The sequence below is a fragment of the Strongylocentrotus purpuratus genome, unplaced genomic scaffold, assembly GCF_000002235.5.
Source record: "Strongylocentrotus purpuratus isolate Spur 01 unplaced genomic scaffold, Spur_5.0 spur5_scaffold_18, whole genome shotgun sequence".
Taxonomy (NCBI): Eukaryota; Metazoa; Echinodermata; class Echinoidea; order Camarodonta; family Strongylocentrotidae; genus Strongylocentrotus; species Strongylocentrotus purpuratus.
The window spans coordinates 25,480,569-25,497,589 of NW_022145603.1; the positions used below are offsets into that span (position 1 = coordinate 25,480,569).

At 35.7% G+C, this 17,021-nt stretch overlaps 2 protein-coding genes across 2 annotated transcripts in view; both read right to left on the minus strand.

Moving 5' to 3' along the window:
* Positions 1–4,106: 4,106 nt before the first annotated feature.
* LOC105443031 lies at positions 4,107–11,556 on the minus strand. Its single transcript, XM_030989603.1, has 5 exons — positions 11,528–11,556; positions 10,024–10,159; positions 8,618–8,780; positions 7,236–7,280; positions 4,107–6,229 (listed from the first exon to the last, which is right to left on the minus strand). Exons 1-5 carry the CDS (start codon positions 11,547–11,549, stop codon positions 6,191–6,193), a joined length of 405 nt encoding a protein of 134 aa, XP_030845463.1. The 5' UTR covers positions 11,550–11,556; the 3' UTR covers positions 4,107–6,190.
* Positions 11,557–12,714: 1,158 nt separating this feature from the next.
* Positions 12,715–17,021, minus strand: part of LOC105443580 (mucin-like protein) — a 33,459-nt gene continuing 29,152 nt past the window's right edge. Inside the window, exons 24-26 of the mRNA XM_030989604.1 lie at positions 16,793–16,852; positions 14,939–15,045; positions 12,715–12,963 (exon numbers count right to left, since the gene is read on the minus strand). Of these exons, the coding sequence (XP_030845464.1) occupies positions 12,730–12,963; positions 14,939–15,045; positions 16,793–16,852 (401 nt within the window). The 3' untranslated portion in view covers positions 12,715–12,729. The remainder of the gene's footprint in view (positions 12,964–14,938; positions 15,046–16,792; positions 16,853–17,021) is intronic.

Below are 17,021 nucleotides of genomic sequence, written 5' to 3' on the forward strand. Positions count from 1 at the left end.
ATATATTTCTGCGTAAGAGTGTCCGTGGGTGTGTTGACGAACTTGGAATTATTCTTGATAGTAACAGAGGAAACTGGAGTGTAGTTTACGGAGAGATGGAAGAGAAACTAATTCTAATACTGACATGAAACGTGGTGGAAATGTTCATCCGTCTTCAAAACATCAGCAGTGAAATTAATGATCGAGGAAATTGGCTTTTGTTTCTCCTATGAGGCAATCTCTATACGTGATATATGTGTTTCATTTTAATTATAAGTAACATCTTTTCCCAGTATATTGGAACGTTGAGATGTTGAGAGAATGTCACTCATCAGCATAAATATATTTGTCGAAGCATTTAAAATGATAAGAACAAAAATAAGACTGAGTTGTACATTACGAGAGTGTGTTTTTATAAAGATTTATTTTGGGTAGCTAGATTTCTTGTTAGCTAACTGTAAAGAGTGACATAGAAATTACTTTCGGTCGTCGACGACATGAAGTTCGTAAAATAGTGCTCCATGATAGAAATTAAATCTACCTATTAAAATAAATTATTCGAATTTCAATGGCGAGAGAGTGTGAGAGAGAGAGAGAGAAGAAGAGAGAAAGAGAGAGATATATGGGGGCAGAAGAGAGAGAGAGAGAGAGAAAAAAAGTGGGGGTGGGGGGGGGGGGGGCTTAACATTCACAGTTGTAAATATCAACAAAAAGGTTGTTCAAATGAAATGCTGCAATCTACTTTACCTTTCCACTTTTCTGTTATCATTTTTTCGATTACATTTTGAACCTAACGTTCGGTTAATGGCAACAAAATGGCTACTAAATATATGGATTACTTTTAATATGTCATCTTGAAATAAGAAACATTGTAAAAGAACTATAATAATTGACCTCGGACTAAACCTACTCGATCCTATTCGCAAGCAAAAACATTTTAAATTAGACCGTTTAAATAAATAACACACACAGCCATTGGTACAATTACCGAGGCCGGCTCACATAGTAGCGACAAAGATCCCGCGAAAGTCGAAGGACGTGACAATCACTACAGTTTGGCGGTAAAGCGACGGCAAAATGGGGAAAACCAAGATTCGCTGACGGGTGGGAACGACCTTCAGCGACAACACGACGACAAGGGACGAATGGATACAGGAGGGAACGTCTGACGACCAAAATCGGACGTTGTCTGGGCGGCGAGTGACGATGTCTCGACGGAGCCCAGCAACAAGGAACGAGGTCAGACGACTGGCAGCGGATTGGCCGGCGGCAAGGAACGGCGGCTGACGTTGGGTTTCGGCGACGATGACGTGATTCAGCGGCCGACATCAATGTGCGGGTCACTGAAGTCACAAAACGTGAAATATATCGCACTAAAATTTTAAAATCCTGGACTTTCGTCACAAAATCGTAACCCATCGCAGATCATCGTTGCAATGCCGCAGGAACTCGCAAACGGCTCGCCATCAACAGTCATCAACCGTCACCCTACGGCCAAAATATGCAATCCATCGCCGCACTAAGATCGTTACAATTTCGTTACTTGCCGCGCGATGTGTCGTCAGGGTTCGAGATGTGACGTCACTTGCCGTTGTTTTGCCGTCAATGGTCGTTGACAACAGCGACAATTGAAGGCAACAAACGATGATTGACGGGAAATTCAATATTGCTATTGGCAGCTTAACGTAGCTTGCGGTACACCCTATTTGTCATAGTGTGAGCCGGTTTTAATATACATATACACATACACAAGTGCGTACTTAAATACGTAGTATATACATATACAGTAAACACTTCGAATCTAAGTCTACACAAATCTCGTGAGAAAACTCTTCTTCGCAGATGACGTAGTGCTCTTGTTGCTCTTACACTAGAGCAGATGCAACAATTCTCGGTTTCGTTTTTTTTCTGGGGCGCACTGTATATATATCAATGGGAGAGTGTTGAGTTTTGAGAAAAATAAAGACCGATTTAGTACCACCAATAAATGAGCATTATGTAAATCATTAGAAGTTGTATAATTACACACACATCCCAACACACACATTCACTCAAAAGCTCATTCTGATGCTTAATGGTGCATTTCGACCGGATAAGTCTGCTCCAGATCTATTTTTTGTAAAAAATAAAAAAATTGTGAAGAAATATCAGTGATTTAATACCGCTGTTATTATATATTTATTATAAAAGTCTTATCATGGACTAAAGTCAATTAAAAGCGTCGTGCATACATAATTTATAGGGACTTTTAAATTTGCGTGGACTGATACGTGTGACGTCCATCCAAGGCAGTGCATTAAAAGGACGTCGATCGTAGCAATCTACATTGTCTTCGTGCGAATCTAAAAGTCCCTAATGTATGTATAACCATGATCACTATTCCACAGTACAACACTCACGATCGGAGCATAAACTACAAGTTACAATCTTTTAAGTAGTATGCAAAATATAACCCTTTATTACGTGTCAACCTTTAAAGATTATACATGATGGAAGACACTGGTACCATGATAAGAATAATACGTTTACTGTCTAAGTTAAAGCAGAAAATGTTGACAACATGTATAGGAATGCCAAGTTAAATTGAGCAATTCATGTGATTCCAACAGCATAAAGGAATAGTTAAGTTCGGTTTTCAGACCGCAAATGCCTTCAAAGTGCATGGTTATTGCTCTTATTCTTATATATGGCATTTCTAGTGCCCCTTTAAGACCTTAAATTGTTATGAAGGTAATGTTAGACCCCAAAATGTGTGAAATTTAGCCAATACGATCATACCCCTTCAGCTCTACTTTTAAAAAAATACGGTGACCGTTAATTCATTTATTAATTAAAAATAACTATACATGGGCCGGCTGGTTGTGCGTAATATAACCAACACAAAAAAAGCCAACAACAAAAAAAGCAAACATCGGCATTGGCTGATATACGACGAAAAAGGCGCTATTTCGTTTTTTTTCAACGGCTTTTTTAAATTATCGAATATTTGTGGTGGTAACCAAGTATAAGAAATCGTTATGATTTATGGATATTTCAGCCGTCTCTGAACCGATTTTGATCAAACAAAGATGATTTTGTCATTTAAATTGTATGTTCTCTCAAATTGGACACTCAGTTTTTCATTATCTCACACATAATTATTTTGTGTGGCGCCCTCTGCAACAGAACTCAACTATCCCTTTAAGCAAATTGGAATTTAAACTTTTATTTGAACAAACATGATCCTAGATTAAAAAGAGAGAAGCCTAACAATATTTCTTAGTAAAAATAGCAATAATAGTAATTATAGTACGATTAATAATAGTAATAACAATATTGATGATGAAGATGCTACTATTACTACTAAAACTGCTTCTACTCAACTTTGGTGACGTTGTTCCTGAAGGCCCTGTTATTAGCATAACCCCATCAATTGCCAGATACCCATTTACATCTTGGTGGACTGAAGCAATGTGGGATTATATGTCTTGCTAAATAGCATAATCGCTGGACTGGGATTCGAACCCTCAACCCTTGGATTGAGAATCAGGTGAATGATCCACTTTACCATGAAAAATTCCCACCTAGCTTTCACGCGAGGATCTTCGGATGAATTATACTATTTAACTGATCGATCTAAAGAGTCATGTATAGTGCTATTAGGTCATGAGGAGATATACCTTTATCTATCAAGAATGAATAATATTGTTACAATCATGTTAAAGGGATCGTTTAACAATGTTAAATCTGAGATGCACGGCCCTACGAGTTATCAGTGTCTGCGAATGGTGTTATATTAACCCTAAACAAAATGTGCTTCAAACTTATCAAGAAGTGCTTCAAACTTGTCACGAAGTAATAATAATAATAATAATAATAAAAACGTTACTTATAAAGCGCTTACCACCGAAGTCTCTAAGCGCTATAAAAATTCAATCACTGCCGGGAAGTGCCTCAAAAAAGTAAATCAAAACTTTGAGTGATCGGTTTTACTTTACTCGTTTTCCCTAATAGACTGTAGTGTTATACCGTTTGGCAAACGCAAAATGTGATTTCGATTTTCAATCATAAATATCTTGATAATCAGACAGGCGATCGGCTTGCAAAAGTCAGGGGGTTCCTGACTGACCTAAAGGTTTATAATTATCATTGCAGCATGAGCTATATCAAGGATTTGTTAAAAGGATCTAAGACAAAGTTATCGGATACCTTTAAGAAAAGAAGTACAAATAATATTCCGACAACAGTGTAGAGATAATACGAAGTAAAAGTCGAAGTCTATACATTTTTTAAGTTTTCACCTCTCCCCAGAACTTAAACTTCTCTTAAAAGCCTGTTGCTTACTTACAAGCATACACACGCTTTCTTAGCAGTTAAATAAAAACATAACATCAACCTAAATTAAAAAAAGAATGTTTTTTGCAAATATAATTAATGAAGACTAGTTGCAAACCATAAATAAAATAATAACAACAACAACGACTTATATACCTTATAGGTTTTGTGCAAAATCATTTTCTAAAGTTGTCCTATGTATGTTATCTTAATACTCCTGAACCATTCGTCCGTAAAATACTCACCATTTTAAAGTGATTTCAAAATACCAGCACCTACATTATTAATAAACCTGTAAGCCTGCTACATTAACATAAGGCGTAAAAATCAGATGTTGTTTTGCCCTTCGTGACCGACCCAAACATCTAAAACAAAATGTACGGTCGGCTTTTTAATATTTTGTCTAAAACCATATTTTAGAAAATAAATGTTTATTGAATTAAAAAACTTTTTTTTTTTTGGTGCTCAAATTGGGATATAATTATAAATGAATAAAATCATCAAATTTTCCCCAAATTCTCACACGTCTTCTGCGGCCCTAGTTTGAAATCTCGTGTACGTGTATATACCATGCACTGCACCAGCTAGACACCAGCGAGATTTGGGCGACGTTCTCGGTTTCTATTTTTTGGGGTGACGGTGCTGTTTTGAGGGGAAAACAAAAATCCGACCGACTGACCAAGGTTCTGGCACCTAAATGGCAATACAACATCTTTTTTTCTTTCTAGGCCATACACATGAACTACCAGATTATATATACACTCTAACTGTTATCTAAAAAACAGACGAAACCCTGTCTTTCCCACTGGGCAAGTATCCATTGCCTTGCATATAATTATAGTAATATATATTTATGATATGAATGATCGCAAAATGAGTGATACAAATAACAAAATGGCGCTACTTCAAGATAAATATAAACAACAACGACTTATGTTCGTGTGAGGTTTGTGCGAAGGCATTTTCTAAAATTGTCCTAAATATGTTATCTTCATAGTCCTTAACTTCATTCTTTTGTGGAGTACTGGGTATCTACTTGTTTTTGTTAAAGTGATTAAAAAAAAACACAGCTGCATTTGAATTACTAATACACCTGTAAGCCCGGTATATTAAAATTATACATGTACTGCCAGATTATATATATAACATAACTAGACATCGTCATGATTTTCATCCGATTATAAATTTTGTTAGCTAAAAAACAGACGAAACCCTGTCTCTCCCAAAAGCAAGTATTAATTGCCTTATACACCTGTAATCCCGGTACATTAAAATTATACATGTACTGCCAGATTATATATATAACATAACTAGACATCGTCATGGTTTTCATCCGATTATAAATTTGTTAGCTAAAAAACAGACGAAACCCTGTCTCTCCCAAAAGCAAGTATTAATTGCCTTATATATAATTAAAGCAACATCTATAAATGAAAATAATGAATCAATAAATCATTCAGTGGAAGGTGATTTGTTGATCAGATTAAGAAAAAAAGGGCAAATGCAAAATGAGCAATCCAAGTAACAAAATTACGCTACTTAAAGATAAGCTCGTTTCTGCTCATGTGACTTCATTGTAAAAAAGAAGTGTTTGATAGTAATTAGAAGAAAACAATTACGGGGTAAGCATATAACAATTGGTGTTTTCTGTTAGGTTTTAGAATCATAAAAATGATTAAAAAAATCGCCTCGGTATTACTGAGAGTCCAAAAACTTTAGCAATTTGTTGTCGAAATAATGTTGAATATATAAGCATTTGAAGTGGAATTTGTTTTAAGAGGTATTTTTCCATAGAATATTCCTACATACAGCTCATAAAAAAATTCTTTATCTTTCCCAGAGCCTTCTTAAAAAATAATAATCATTGATTTCCTAATCCATCGTCTGAAACATTTCTTCAATAGTAGAAGGCAAAGGGGTTCCGTTCAACACCACGCTGTTGAATTTAAAGACAAGAAGGAGAAGAGATAAGTTAAGAAGGAGAAGAAGAGGAAGAAGATGAAGAATGAGTGTAAGAAGAAGAAGATAACGAGGAGGAAAAGAAGAGGAAGAAGATGAAGAAGGAGTGAAAGAAGAAGAAGATAACGAGGAGATGAAGAGGAAGAAGATGAAGAAGGAGTGAAAGAAGAAGAAGATAACTAGGAGAAGAGGAAAAAGATGAAGAAGGAGTGAAAGAAGAAGATAACGAGAAGAAGAAGAAAAGAAAGTAAAAAGAAAAAGATAAAGAGAACAAGAAGGAGAAAGACAAAAATAGTTTAAGCATATTTCAGTTTTTCAGTTTCATGTCATGAACTACTTCTACGCCATAAATTACTGTGCACATGGGAATTTCCTCCATTTTGAATTCAGACCCCAACACAGCCATTTAATAGGTTAGTTGGAAGTTGCCATTTATATTAAGTTCTGTTTACATTTTAAGAAACATGTAACCTACATGTAACATGTGTATTTAATTCAATTTTTGTTTGATTGATCGAAATTTCAAAAATACTTTAACTTTCTAATACTTTTAATGGGAATTTGCTCAAACTTTTATTGACCTCTTTTCTGCTTCTAGTATAACCCACTTAATATCAGGGTGGACTTCCCCGTCACCCGGCCCCCCACTCCCCACTCAGTATTATTTAGGGTACGCTTTTGTTATACGAGCCTTTTCATCACCCCCCCCCCCCTTTCAGCAAAAGTCTGGTGTGTAAAGTCAATAAGGGTCGACCTTTTTATTTTGTTACCAAAGGACATTTTGGTAACACGCATGGGGTCCGTCCGTTCTCGGAGGGGGGGGGGGGGGGGGGGGCGGGCCCCGTCACTAGATGCTAAACAAGGCTATTGAGTAGGATGATTTTACAAAAAAGTATTTTCGATCGTGTTACAAGTTTACACACAATTAGCCTCTAAAAGATTATATACATTTTACAAGTTAATGGTGTTTCTAAGATACTCACAACTTCATCTCCTCCAACGACGTATGGTATCTCGAATTGATCGTACTGAAAAAAAGGAAATCACATGAAAACTTTTAACACACCAATCACAAAAAAAATTACCAAATTTTGCCTATATTTTCTTATGCCATACTACGCCTTAACTATAAACGATATATTACCATATTTTCCTCAAAACATTTAGTTTTCTAGCCTTCATATTAATCTAAGTATTTAAATTCAGATTTGAATTGATTGCTTTTAATATCAATTTTTATACAGGTATATGACGTTAGATTTATTATACCTTTTTTTATAGTATAGTATTAATGACTGTTTTGAGAGAAATAGTTGTTTATATACGCTCAAGGGAAGGTTAGAACTGTGCTATTACCCGAGGCGTGCCGAGGGCAATAGCCCAATTGTAACCTTCCCGACAGCGTATAAAAACAACTATTTCTCGAATGTTAAAGCAGTCATTAATACTTTTATATGCCAAAAAAAAAAAAAAAAAAAAAAAAAAAAAAAAAAAAAAAACTTTTGTCGAAGATGGGATTCGATCTCTTGCGTAAAACAGGTGATGTATCTAAAATCAGCGCCTTAAACCGCTCGGCTATCGCGCTCTGTTACCGTACATAGCAGTTTTTTTCTTATTTATACATTACAATGAATTGAAAACGGCTTCGCGTGGTGGATGCTTCGCGGCTGCTCCATTAAACAGGCCCTTCTTTTACTTTTGCAATGCATATTGGCACGAATTTAGATCAAGATCTATCGGCAGATGTTGTTTTTGTGTTTTTGGAAGTTTATTTTCGTCTTCATGTGAACAATGCAAGATAAAATTGTCGGTAAGATCGATCGAGATTCAATTGTATTGAAATTACCGACCAATTCTTCGCACACGTACGGTATCCTCGATCGCTCAGACCATTTTTTAACATGTAAACCTATGGGGTAACCATGGAGACTGAACTATTTTCCCAATAACCATGGTTACTGGGAATTTTACAGAAATAGTTGAAGTTTATGAATGCAATTTCGACCAATCAGATGGCTGGATTTCTTAAGTGAGGTATATAATAAAGTATATAATATTTGAAGATGTGAAATAAAGTTAAGATTCCAAATCCATACTAAATATAAAATAGATAAAGCAGGGCTGGACCAACGGGTCCCGCTTAGGAATTATTTTCTATATAGAGGGCGCAAGTAGCTACAAGTAGAGCAGTTCCCCTTTAGGACTAAGGTCACCCAACGTTATCGGCGTTTACGGCAATAGTCATTTATGACCTGTAATGTTGCCGTAAAAGTGCTAACCAGGTCACCCACAAGATCCAACATAAAAAACTGCAATTTTCCTCTACCTTTAGTATTTCTAGTAAAGTTTTATCCAAATAACTTACATCTTGTCCGTATCCACGGTCGTGTGCGAGTCTTTCTACCGCTCGGCCAACTGCATATTCGCGGCGATCGAGAGAATTATAGCTCGTCGAATTCTCCCACGGATCATCACCGTAGAAAGAAGGGGCAGGGGTTTGCCTGCTGTATGGACTTTGGTACGCCTCTCTGTGAAAATATTGAATAACAATAATGATTACATAAATGAAAACAATAATAATGATAAAAATAACAATAATAAAACTAATACAAATATTGAAAATTATACAGAGTAAAATTGATGAAAATGATAACAGTAATGATAATAATGAATAATACTACTACTAATGATTATAATACAAATACTTTGAGTGACATTTATAATGATAACACCATTTTTGATATTTTTGTGTTAAATGTTGAAGTAGATATTCATTGATTTAAAAAACTAACTTTATTCTCATTATTGAAAAGTTGAAACTTTGATTCGACAAGGTTATCAAAATTCAATGCTTGGAAACATTCGAAGTAATGATTATTATAAATTACAAACACTTAAATACAGCCCTGGCATAGCACCTGAAGAGCTCTCCGAACGCTGCTGAGATATGTGAGATCACAGTATGGACATGATTTGCACAAGCAGACGATGTCCCATGACATCTCACACATTTTCAGTGCCCGTGTATTCATCTTCTCTTGAGTTCTTATTCTTACTTCACTACCGTCAGGCTAAATGTATAATCTATTGCCTCACTCTAAACCCCACGCATTGTTTTATTCTGATGACAAATGCAGCGATACAAAAAAAAAGGAATCTGTCGCTTGTAAACAAAATAAGACGCCATTGTATATTCAGTTGCACACACTGCGGTATGTTCGGCGTTTGAAGAGGGAACAAATGCCGTCCTTAATATCATTCCGGGGGGTTTTCAATTTGAAAGTCTGGTTTCTTTGATTGTTAATTAACCCCTATCCTGTGTATTTACAAGCAAAAGATTTTAGTTATCAGAATCGGGTCATATCCCCTTTTGAATGGTTTGACATACCATTACATTTTTTAGCTTACCAGTTTCTAGTGATACATTAGTTGACATATCTGTGAATTTCTTTGAATTTCACCTTTAAATTAAAGAAAGCTACTTAAAAATATATTATTCTATACATTTTTCCATAGCCCACCCTAAAGTTTGCAGGCACAATCACTTGTCAGTCACTTTGCCTAGCAGTGCCTGCACTGCCATACTAGGCGTATGACGTACTAGCATATGCTCTGAACGTTTTAGCTGCTCCGGTTCGTATTTGATAGAATCGGAGACTGACGGAGCTAGGCTCTACTCAAGGCTCTACTCAAGGCTCCAAGAACTGTGGTAAAGTATCGCTATGCCTGCAAACTCCCCACCCCCTGGATTCACAGTGGTAATTGGCTTACCCTAGAGCAAGCTTTGCTGCGTTTCTCCGCGATACCTGTATCAAGAGACCAAATGTGCAGACAATGATGACAAGAAGACTCGCAATGACACCTAGCACGGTCGCGATGATCGCTCCATTCGACAATCCACCTGGCTCTGCAACGTGAATGGATTTATAAATTGTTAGTTTGAAACATTATCTTATCATAATTTTTTGAATTTGTGAGTTAAATTTCAGAAAAATAATCCTCTTGTTTGGCGGATTCTTTTACAAAGTGAGCAATCAAATACAATGGGATAGTTTCAAATTACCTAATTAATTTGTTTTAAATGTTTATTTCAAATTATTTGAGAAACATAATTGTAAATTTTTATTTTAGAATTGATGCTTACCTCAATCAGTGGGAGGAATTGACCTGTTTTGTAAATTGTATGAATATTTTTTCTAACGAAATTTCCGTTTTGTGACCGAAAACCTTGCCCGAAGCATGTCAGATATATCACAACTATGGACGATGGCATTGTGCATTGCATAGTTGGTAACCAAGGGTTCGGGAAAGAAACGAGCATAATTAAAAATACAGTAAATTTAGTCAACAGGGCAGTATTTCATAAAGCTTTCATAAGTACAAGTTCTCCGACATCCGATTGAAAGATGCGTTAATTTTATTAAATACACAGGGTTCAAAAGGATGTCCATGAATTTGTACTTCTGACAGTTTTGATAAAAAGGATGCCCTTGACCCTGTTTCATAAAACCTGGTAATCAATGATAAGATATAATAATTGGTATAAGCTACTGAATTCCCTATATTTCATTTGGTAAGAGCAGAATTGTCATATATCTGAAGAATTTGTTGCGGCAACAATAACAATTGCTACTACACGTGCTACTACTACTACTACTACTACTACTACAACTACTACTATTACTACCGCTATTACTATACTTTTACTTCTTCTACCATACTACTACTCCTATTAGACTACTACCGTAGTCGATTATTATCACTTATTGTACCACGACATCATATACTACTACATGTATTACTATTACTACCTCTTCTTTTTTTATTCTTCTTCTATTACCATGGCAACAACTGCTACCACTTATACTAGTATTACTGTTACTACTACTATTACTACTACTACTTCTACTACTACTACTACTACTACTACTACTAACACTACTATTTTTAGTACTACTACTGATACTGCTAAGACTAGTACTGCTCCTGATGATGCTAATATTACTACTACTATAGTACCACCACCACTACTACTATAATACTACTGATACAACTACTACTACTATTATGAAAAGGTAGGACAGAAAACGAGAAACAAAGTGAGAAGAAATATAAGAAGAACAAGAAAAAGAAGAAGTTGAAGAAGAAAAAGAAGAAAAAAACAATTAAAAGAAGAAAAGGAAACAAAATAAATAAAAAGGAGGAGATGAAGATGAAGAAGAAGAGAAAGAAGTAAATAGAAAATAGAAGGCCTAGAAATATTTAGTGTGCCTACCTGTTGTTGTCTCTGTTGGCATGGTAGTTGGCCCAACTATTGAATGAAAAGAAAAAAAAGAAGATATACAATGAAAAGAATACACCAAGAGGTCGAGGCTCAGATAAGCTTACAATAATAATAATATTGGATATTCATATAGCGCACATATCGCCCATGCCTGGTGCTCAAGGCGCTCCAATTACTACTCCAACTATTCCTATATAATGTGCTTTCTCCGTCCCTGGCACAGATGATGACAAATACTAACAGCAACTATACTAAAAATAATAACTATTTCTTCTTCTTTTGAATCAGTCGGTATGCCTGTCCAACCAAAGATCTTTGGGGTCCACTCTATAACTCAGATGGATAAATGAAGCCTGCGTTGTGCGTCAACGCACACCTCCCCTGTTTCATACACGCAGGCTTATGCGGAAAACACTGTAGTCTCTCGAATAAGATGTTAAATGAAAGCCCTGCATGTGTACAGGAGAATTGGCACCTTAACACGAAAAGAACCCATTGCACTATTCGTATAAGAGTAGGGGAAACCTCATTGTAGTGGGAGAAGAACCCAGAGGGCAGTGACTCAGTTCGCTTTACGCCTCTCTGGCACAGATGGCGCTAAATACTCAATAATAGCAATAATGGTTCAGATGCATTCACATTGATTGGCAGTCGTATGAATCAATTACTGAGTAGTATATTATAATCACCAAAAGATAACAATGGGAACAAAATATTAATTTACCTTTCACATGTATTATAATTGTAATATACGTGAGTATTATACAGGTACAAATAAAAAGAAGTAAGCTTAGTATTTGAATTAAAATACTACTACTACTACTAATAATAGTTCAATTCTTGTATAGCGCATACTACGTTATGAAATAACATCTCTATGCGCTTCCAAAGATCTTTGAAGCTTTTTTTCATGAAACGTTATAAGTACAACTTCAACGAGATGCCATTAAAACGTAACGTGTGTATTGGTTTCGTGACACAATGCCCTGGCCGTTAAAGGTTCGTTCAGGTACGAAGAGGTAAACCGTGGCAGTATCTCTCAATATCGTGTACATGAATGGGAACTGCGCATAACGTATGTCCTACCCGTAATCAATTTAGGTCTGTGTTATCAGATACCGAAAATGTGAAGCAAACACTTGCGTTATTATCATTACAAGGAAAAAAAAATACGCTGCGGTTTACCGCGTGCGTCACATTTTACCATTTGAGTTGACGGCGATTGTGATGTATATTTCATTGTTGACTATAATGTTTCCTATATCCACCGCGGTAACGTTTCCGACATTATCAATGATGTTCTGTGCCTGGGAGGCGTCGTTAGCAGGGAAGGTCAGGTTAACATCTGCCACTATACTGCCGCTTGTAAACCGTAGTACGACGCACGTGATATCGCCACTTGTCAGGTTCCTGAAATACTCGGTCAACTGTTTAGAGAAAAGAAGAAGAAGAAAAACCCAAAGCTATTCACTAGTCACTACAGTTTGGCTCACCCTATACAAATTGTTTTAGGTTAGAGAGTTAACTTTCCAGTTTGTATTAGTTTCATATATTTGCATACATGTATTTACAACAAGTTTCAATTTTTACTCTCTTTGTCAGAAAGGAACATTTTTGTTTCTATACCCTGGCTACGTAACTCAGGCGCGCTGAGTTTTCATTTTGGTCTACATGCAATTCGTCTATAATAATCATTTTGTTCACTTATCATGTTTTCTATTGACAATCTAGGCTAATAATCATTTAGTCTAATTTCCATTTAGTCAAATCTTCGATTAGTCTGCTACCCATTTGGTCTATTGTTCTTCTGGTTTTATAACCAGATATGCACTTGTCAATATTGTAGTCCCGACCTCTTTGCGGCGATTTAAAAATTAAGTCTAGTTCCAAGTTTGTCTAATGCCCGTCTTGTCTACTGTTCATGTTATGATAATCTTTATTCATGATTAGGCTGATTATGTGGGAATGTGTCATAGGCATATTTCTCATTTTTTTAAATATGACTCGGTAGAAAACTAGCAAATCGTGCCAAAGAAAACACTACATTAAAAAATAAAAGATCTTGGTATTGTTAAATAGTTTTTTGAACAACTTTCCCACCGGATAAAACAAAAAACAAAGAAAATATTTAGTTAAAATTGCAGATCACATGTGCTTTTGTTGGAGGGGTGGGGAGGGGTGGAGAGGGTGGTTCATCCTGTTTAATGTGATGTGACTATACCAACATATTGTGATGAGGAATATGGCCATAGATAAACATTAAGTCAAATCACATCAAATCCAAATACATCAGGGAAGTTCTGATGCTATCTAATATCTTGTACAGGTAATGCAAATTTATTAAAATAATCTAATTTGCGACATTGTTTTAACAAAATTAACTTTAACAATGCCCTTTATTAATACGAATTATATTGCTGTGATTGACATTTATTGCTCGTCCCTTTAGGAGGAAAGCCTATAGTGAAAATAACTATAACACACAGGCATATTTTTCTCCATAGGCCACTCCATATTTCACTCTTCTTTTCAATTTTAATATTCTTTTTCGTTCAATCTTTTAATCATTACATTCAAGCTAATTTATATAAGGTATTCACTTTCTGCTTCGTTTTTTGTCTCTGTAATAAAGATTGATTTTTATTCAAGTTCAAGTTCAAGTTCAAGTTTTATTTATCTTTCTTTCATAACACACTTTACACATATGACATGAATATAACAAGTTTACAGAATATGGCGTTATAAAAGAAAGACGAGGTGACCTTGGTTGAAAGCAAGGCTTGTGGATTTAAGGTCCCTCATGAGTAGCTTATGAATATGTCCTAAAAGAACAAAACTCGTCAGATAAGAATAATGCATACATTTAAGTACTGACAAACTAAACTAACTAAACAACTGATAAAATATAAACATAAATAAGTATAATAAAATCTACTGACTACTAAATAATGGCTATAAACAAGAGAAACAGGAAAAAACAACGAGCAACAGGACTGAAACACAGACAAAAACAAAGACAGACAGATGAATAGATGTGAGAGATGGGAGTAGAATTATGCTAAACTATACATGTATAGAAATTAATTTTCTTAAATATTGATCACAACTATAAATCTAGACGATATCGACTCAAATATAGTAACTTCAGTTTGCGCTTAAATACATAAACACTGACTGATTGCGCTATTCTTGGTTCAAGGGAATTCCAAAACCTAGGTCCAGTGGACCCCACAGTAGTAAGGGCAAATTACGAACAAGAGGCAAGTGATATGCTTGCGCCTGACGTGTGGAATAACTATGACCATTATGTTTGTGAAATTATTGTTAAGCGTAAAATGTATGTGAAATATAAAAAAACAAATTAAACTGAAACTGTGAGGTTAAACCATAGTAAAAACTTACACGGTTGCAGAGAGCATTTGCCAAATTGATGAACGCAGTAGACAATGGGTCTGCAAGATCGTTCTGGAATATGTTCTCGAAGGTGACGAAAATGAAAATTCCAACATCTGTAATTGAATGAAGAAATCGGTAAAAAACATATAAATGGAAATCCAACCCATACAACTACGCTAAACAAAAACAGAAAAATCAGAGAAGCAAACTGATGAAAGTTTTATTTAAATCTGACTAAATATAAGAAAGTTATGATTTTGAAAGTTAAAATCACTATACGTATGGGCACTTCAAATTGGCTAAAGCGTCAATGTGAATGTAGTACCATACTAATTTCCAATTTGTTCCTACATGTACATATAAAATGAATAACAAAAGTTTCAAAAATTCATGGTTCACGGGGGTCTATTATTTTTAGATGATCTATAACAATATGCTAGCTATAATATATTTTGAGTAGTGCCCCAAGAGAGAAGGAACTTACGAGCAAAAGAGAAATTAGTGATATTTGGTTCATGGCAAATAGGAGATTTATCCACGTCCTACGTCACAATCTACTTACCAAAATTTTAAAGCTCTTTGCAGTTGAGTATAAATCTTTAATACATCACAATCGACCCACCAAAAATGTCAAATTGAGATTGACATAGATTAAGTGATCTCTTATTTTAAACATTCGTAACTTCCTGACTATTGGTTCAATTTATTTCAAACTTTTGCCAATATGTTTCTGTTATTGTACTGCTTTCTTACGAATCAAATTATTGCAAGGGTTGGATTGCATTTTCATAACTATTAATGATGATGATTTTTAGCGGAAATAATGATAACAATAACAATAATAATCACCATCTTCATAATCATAATAATTGCCCCTAAACCTCAACTGCAACCTTAACCATAACCCAACCTTAGTTCTAAACCTAACCTGAATCCAAATTGTAGCCAAGACCATAACCCCAGACCTAACCGCCCAACGCGCCTACAGTATCATTACCCCAGGCACTGGACTCAATTACTATTTCACAAATTACAGTGCACATCATCCAAACCCTAAAAACTATTCCAGATATAGTCGTCTTTTTACATTGACCTTCGCACCCTAACCATTTAGCACGTGGATGGAAGGGAGCGATGCAGATGAAATGCCTTGCTCAGGGACATAACTACCGTGCTGAGGCTTGAGCGCATGAACGTTGCATTTTCCAGTCAAGTGATTAGACCACTCGACTACGTCATCTACATAATCTACCGCAAACGTCAGTTATTGCATAACTCAGTTCAAGTTCAAGGTCATTTTCATTTAATCCCTATAGGTACAGAGCAGATGCAAATTATTATACATGGAATCAAGGGTACCATATCCAGGTAGGAATGTCGTGGTCGATTGATTTAAGGCGCTGGACTGGAGATGTGAAGCTCGAGGGTTTGAATCCCGACACGGCACCAATGTCCAACATATTAACCTGCACTTGCTACCGTCCACCCAGGTGTCTAATGGGTACCCGGTAAGATGCGACCGTCATTGTTGGTCAAACAGTGTTAAGTGTCAAGTAACGCATGGCTGGAATGCTCCCCAGGGAGTGGAGATTGTGCACACAGTGTGTGCGGACAAGTATTGAATCTAATGACCGGGGTAATAATATATCTGTAAAGCGCATAGAGACATCATATATTTTGTAAGCGCTATATAAAAGCGGAGATATTATTATTATGAAGTATAACTGTATGATGATGTTAATCATCCCTGCTGAATTGTTATTTCAATAAAAAGACATTCATTTTCGATTGTAATTTTTGGTACGAATCAGTCAAGACACTGGTAATTGTGAAATGAATTTACTAAACCTATTCCTTTACCAAATTGTATGGTGGTACTAGGTGTTGTTTCTGGCTGCATGGTTGTGGCACTTGATGACACTGGAAAGGAGACAAAAAGGTATGCTTATTCTACATAATACGACACTGTATTTGTACATAATCAGCATCTGAATTTTGCAATATCGTATTCCACGGTGAATACATTTTTATTACACAGGTTGAATAGTTAGCTTTTTTTGGCAACATTTTTTTTCGGTCAGGACAAGGG

Coding starts and splice junctions, on each gene's coding strand:
- LOC105443031 (XM_030989603.1), bottom strand. CDS start 11,549: ATGCCAACAGAGACAACAACAG. Junction 7,281..8,617: donor ACCGTGGATACGGACAAGAT/GTAAGTTATTTG, acceptor CCTTTTTTTCAG/TACGATCAATTCGAGATACC. Junction 6,230..7,235: donor TCGTTGGAGGAGATGAAGTT/GTGAGTATCTTA, acceptor TAAATTCAACAG/CGTGGTGTTGAACGGAACCC.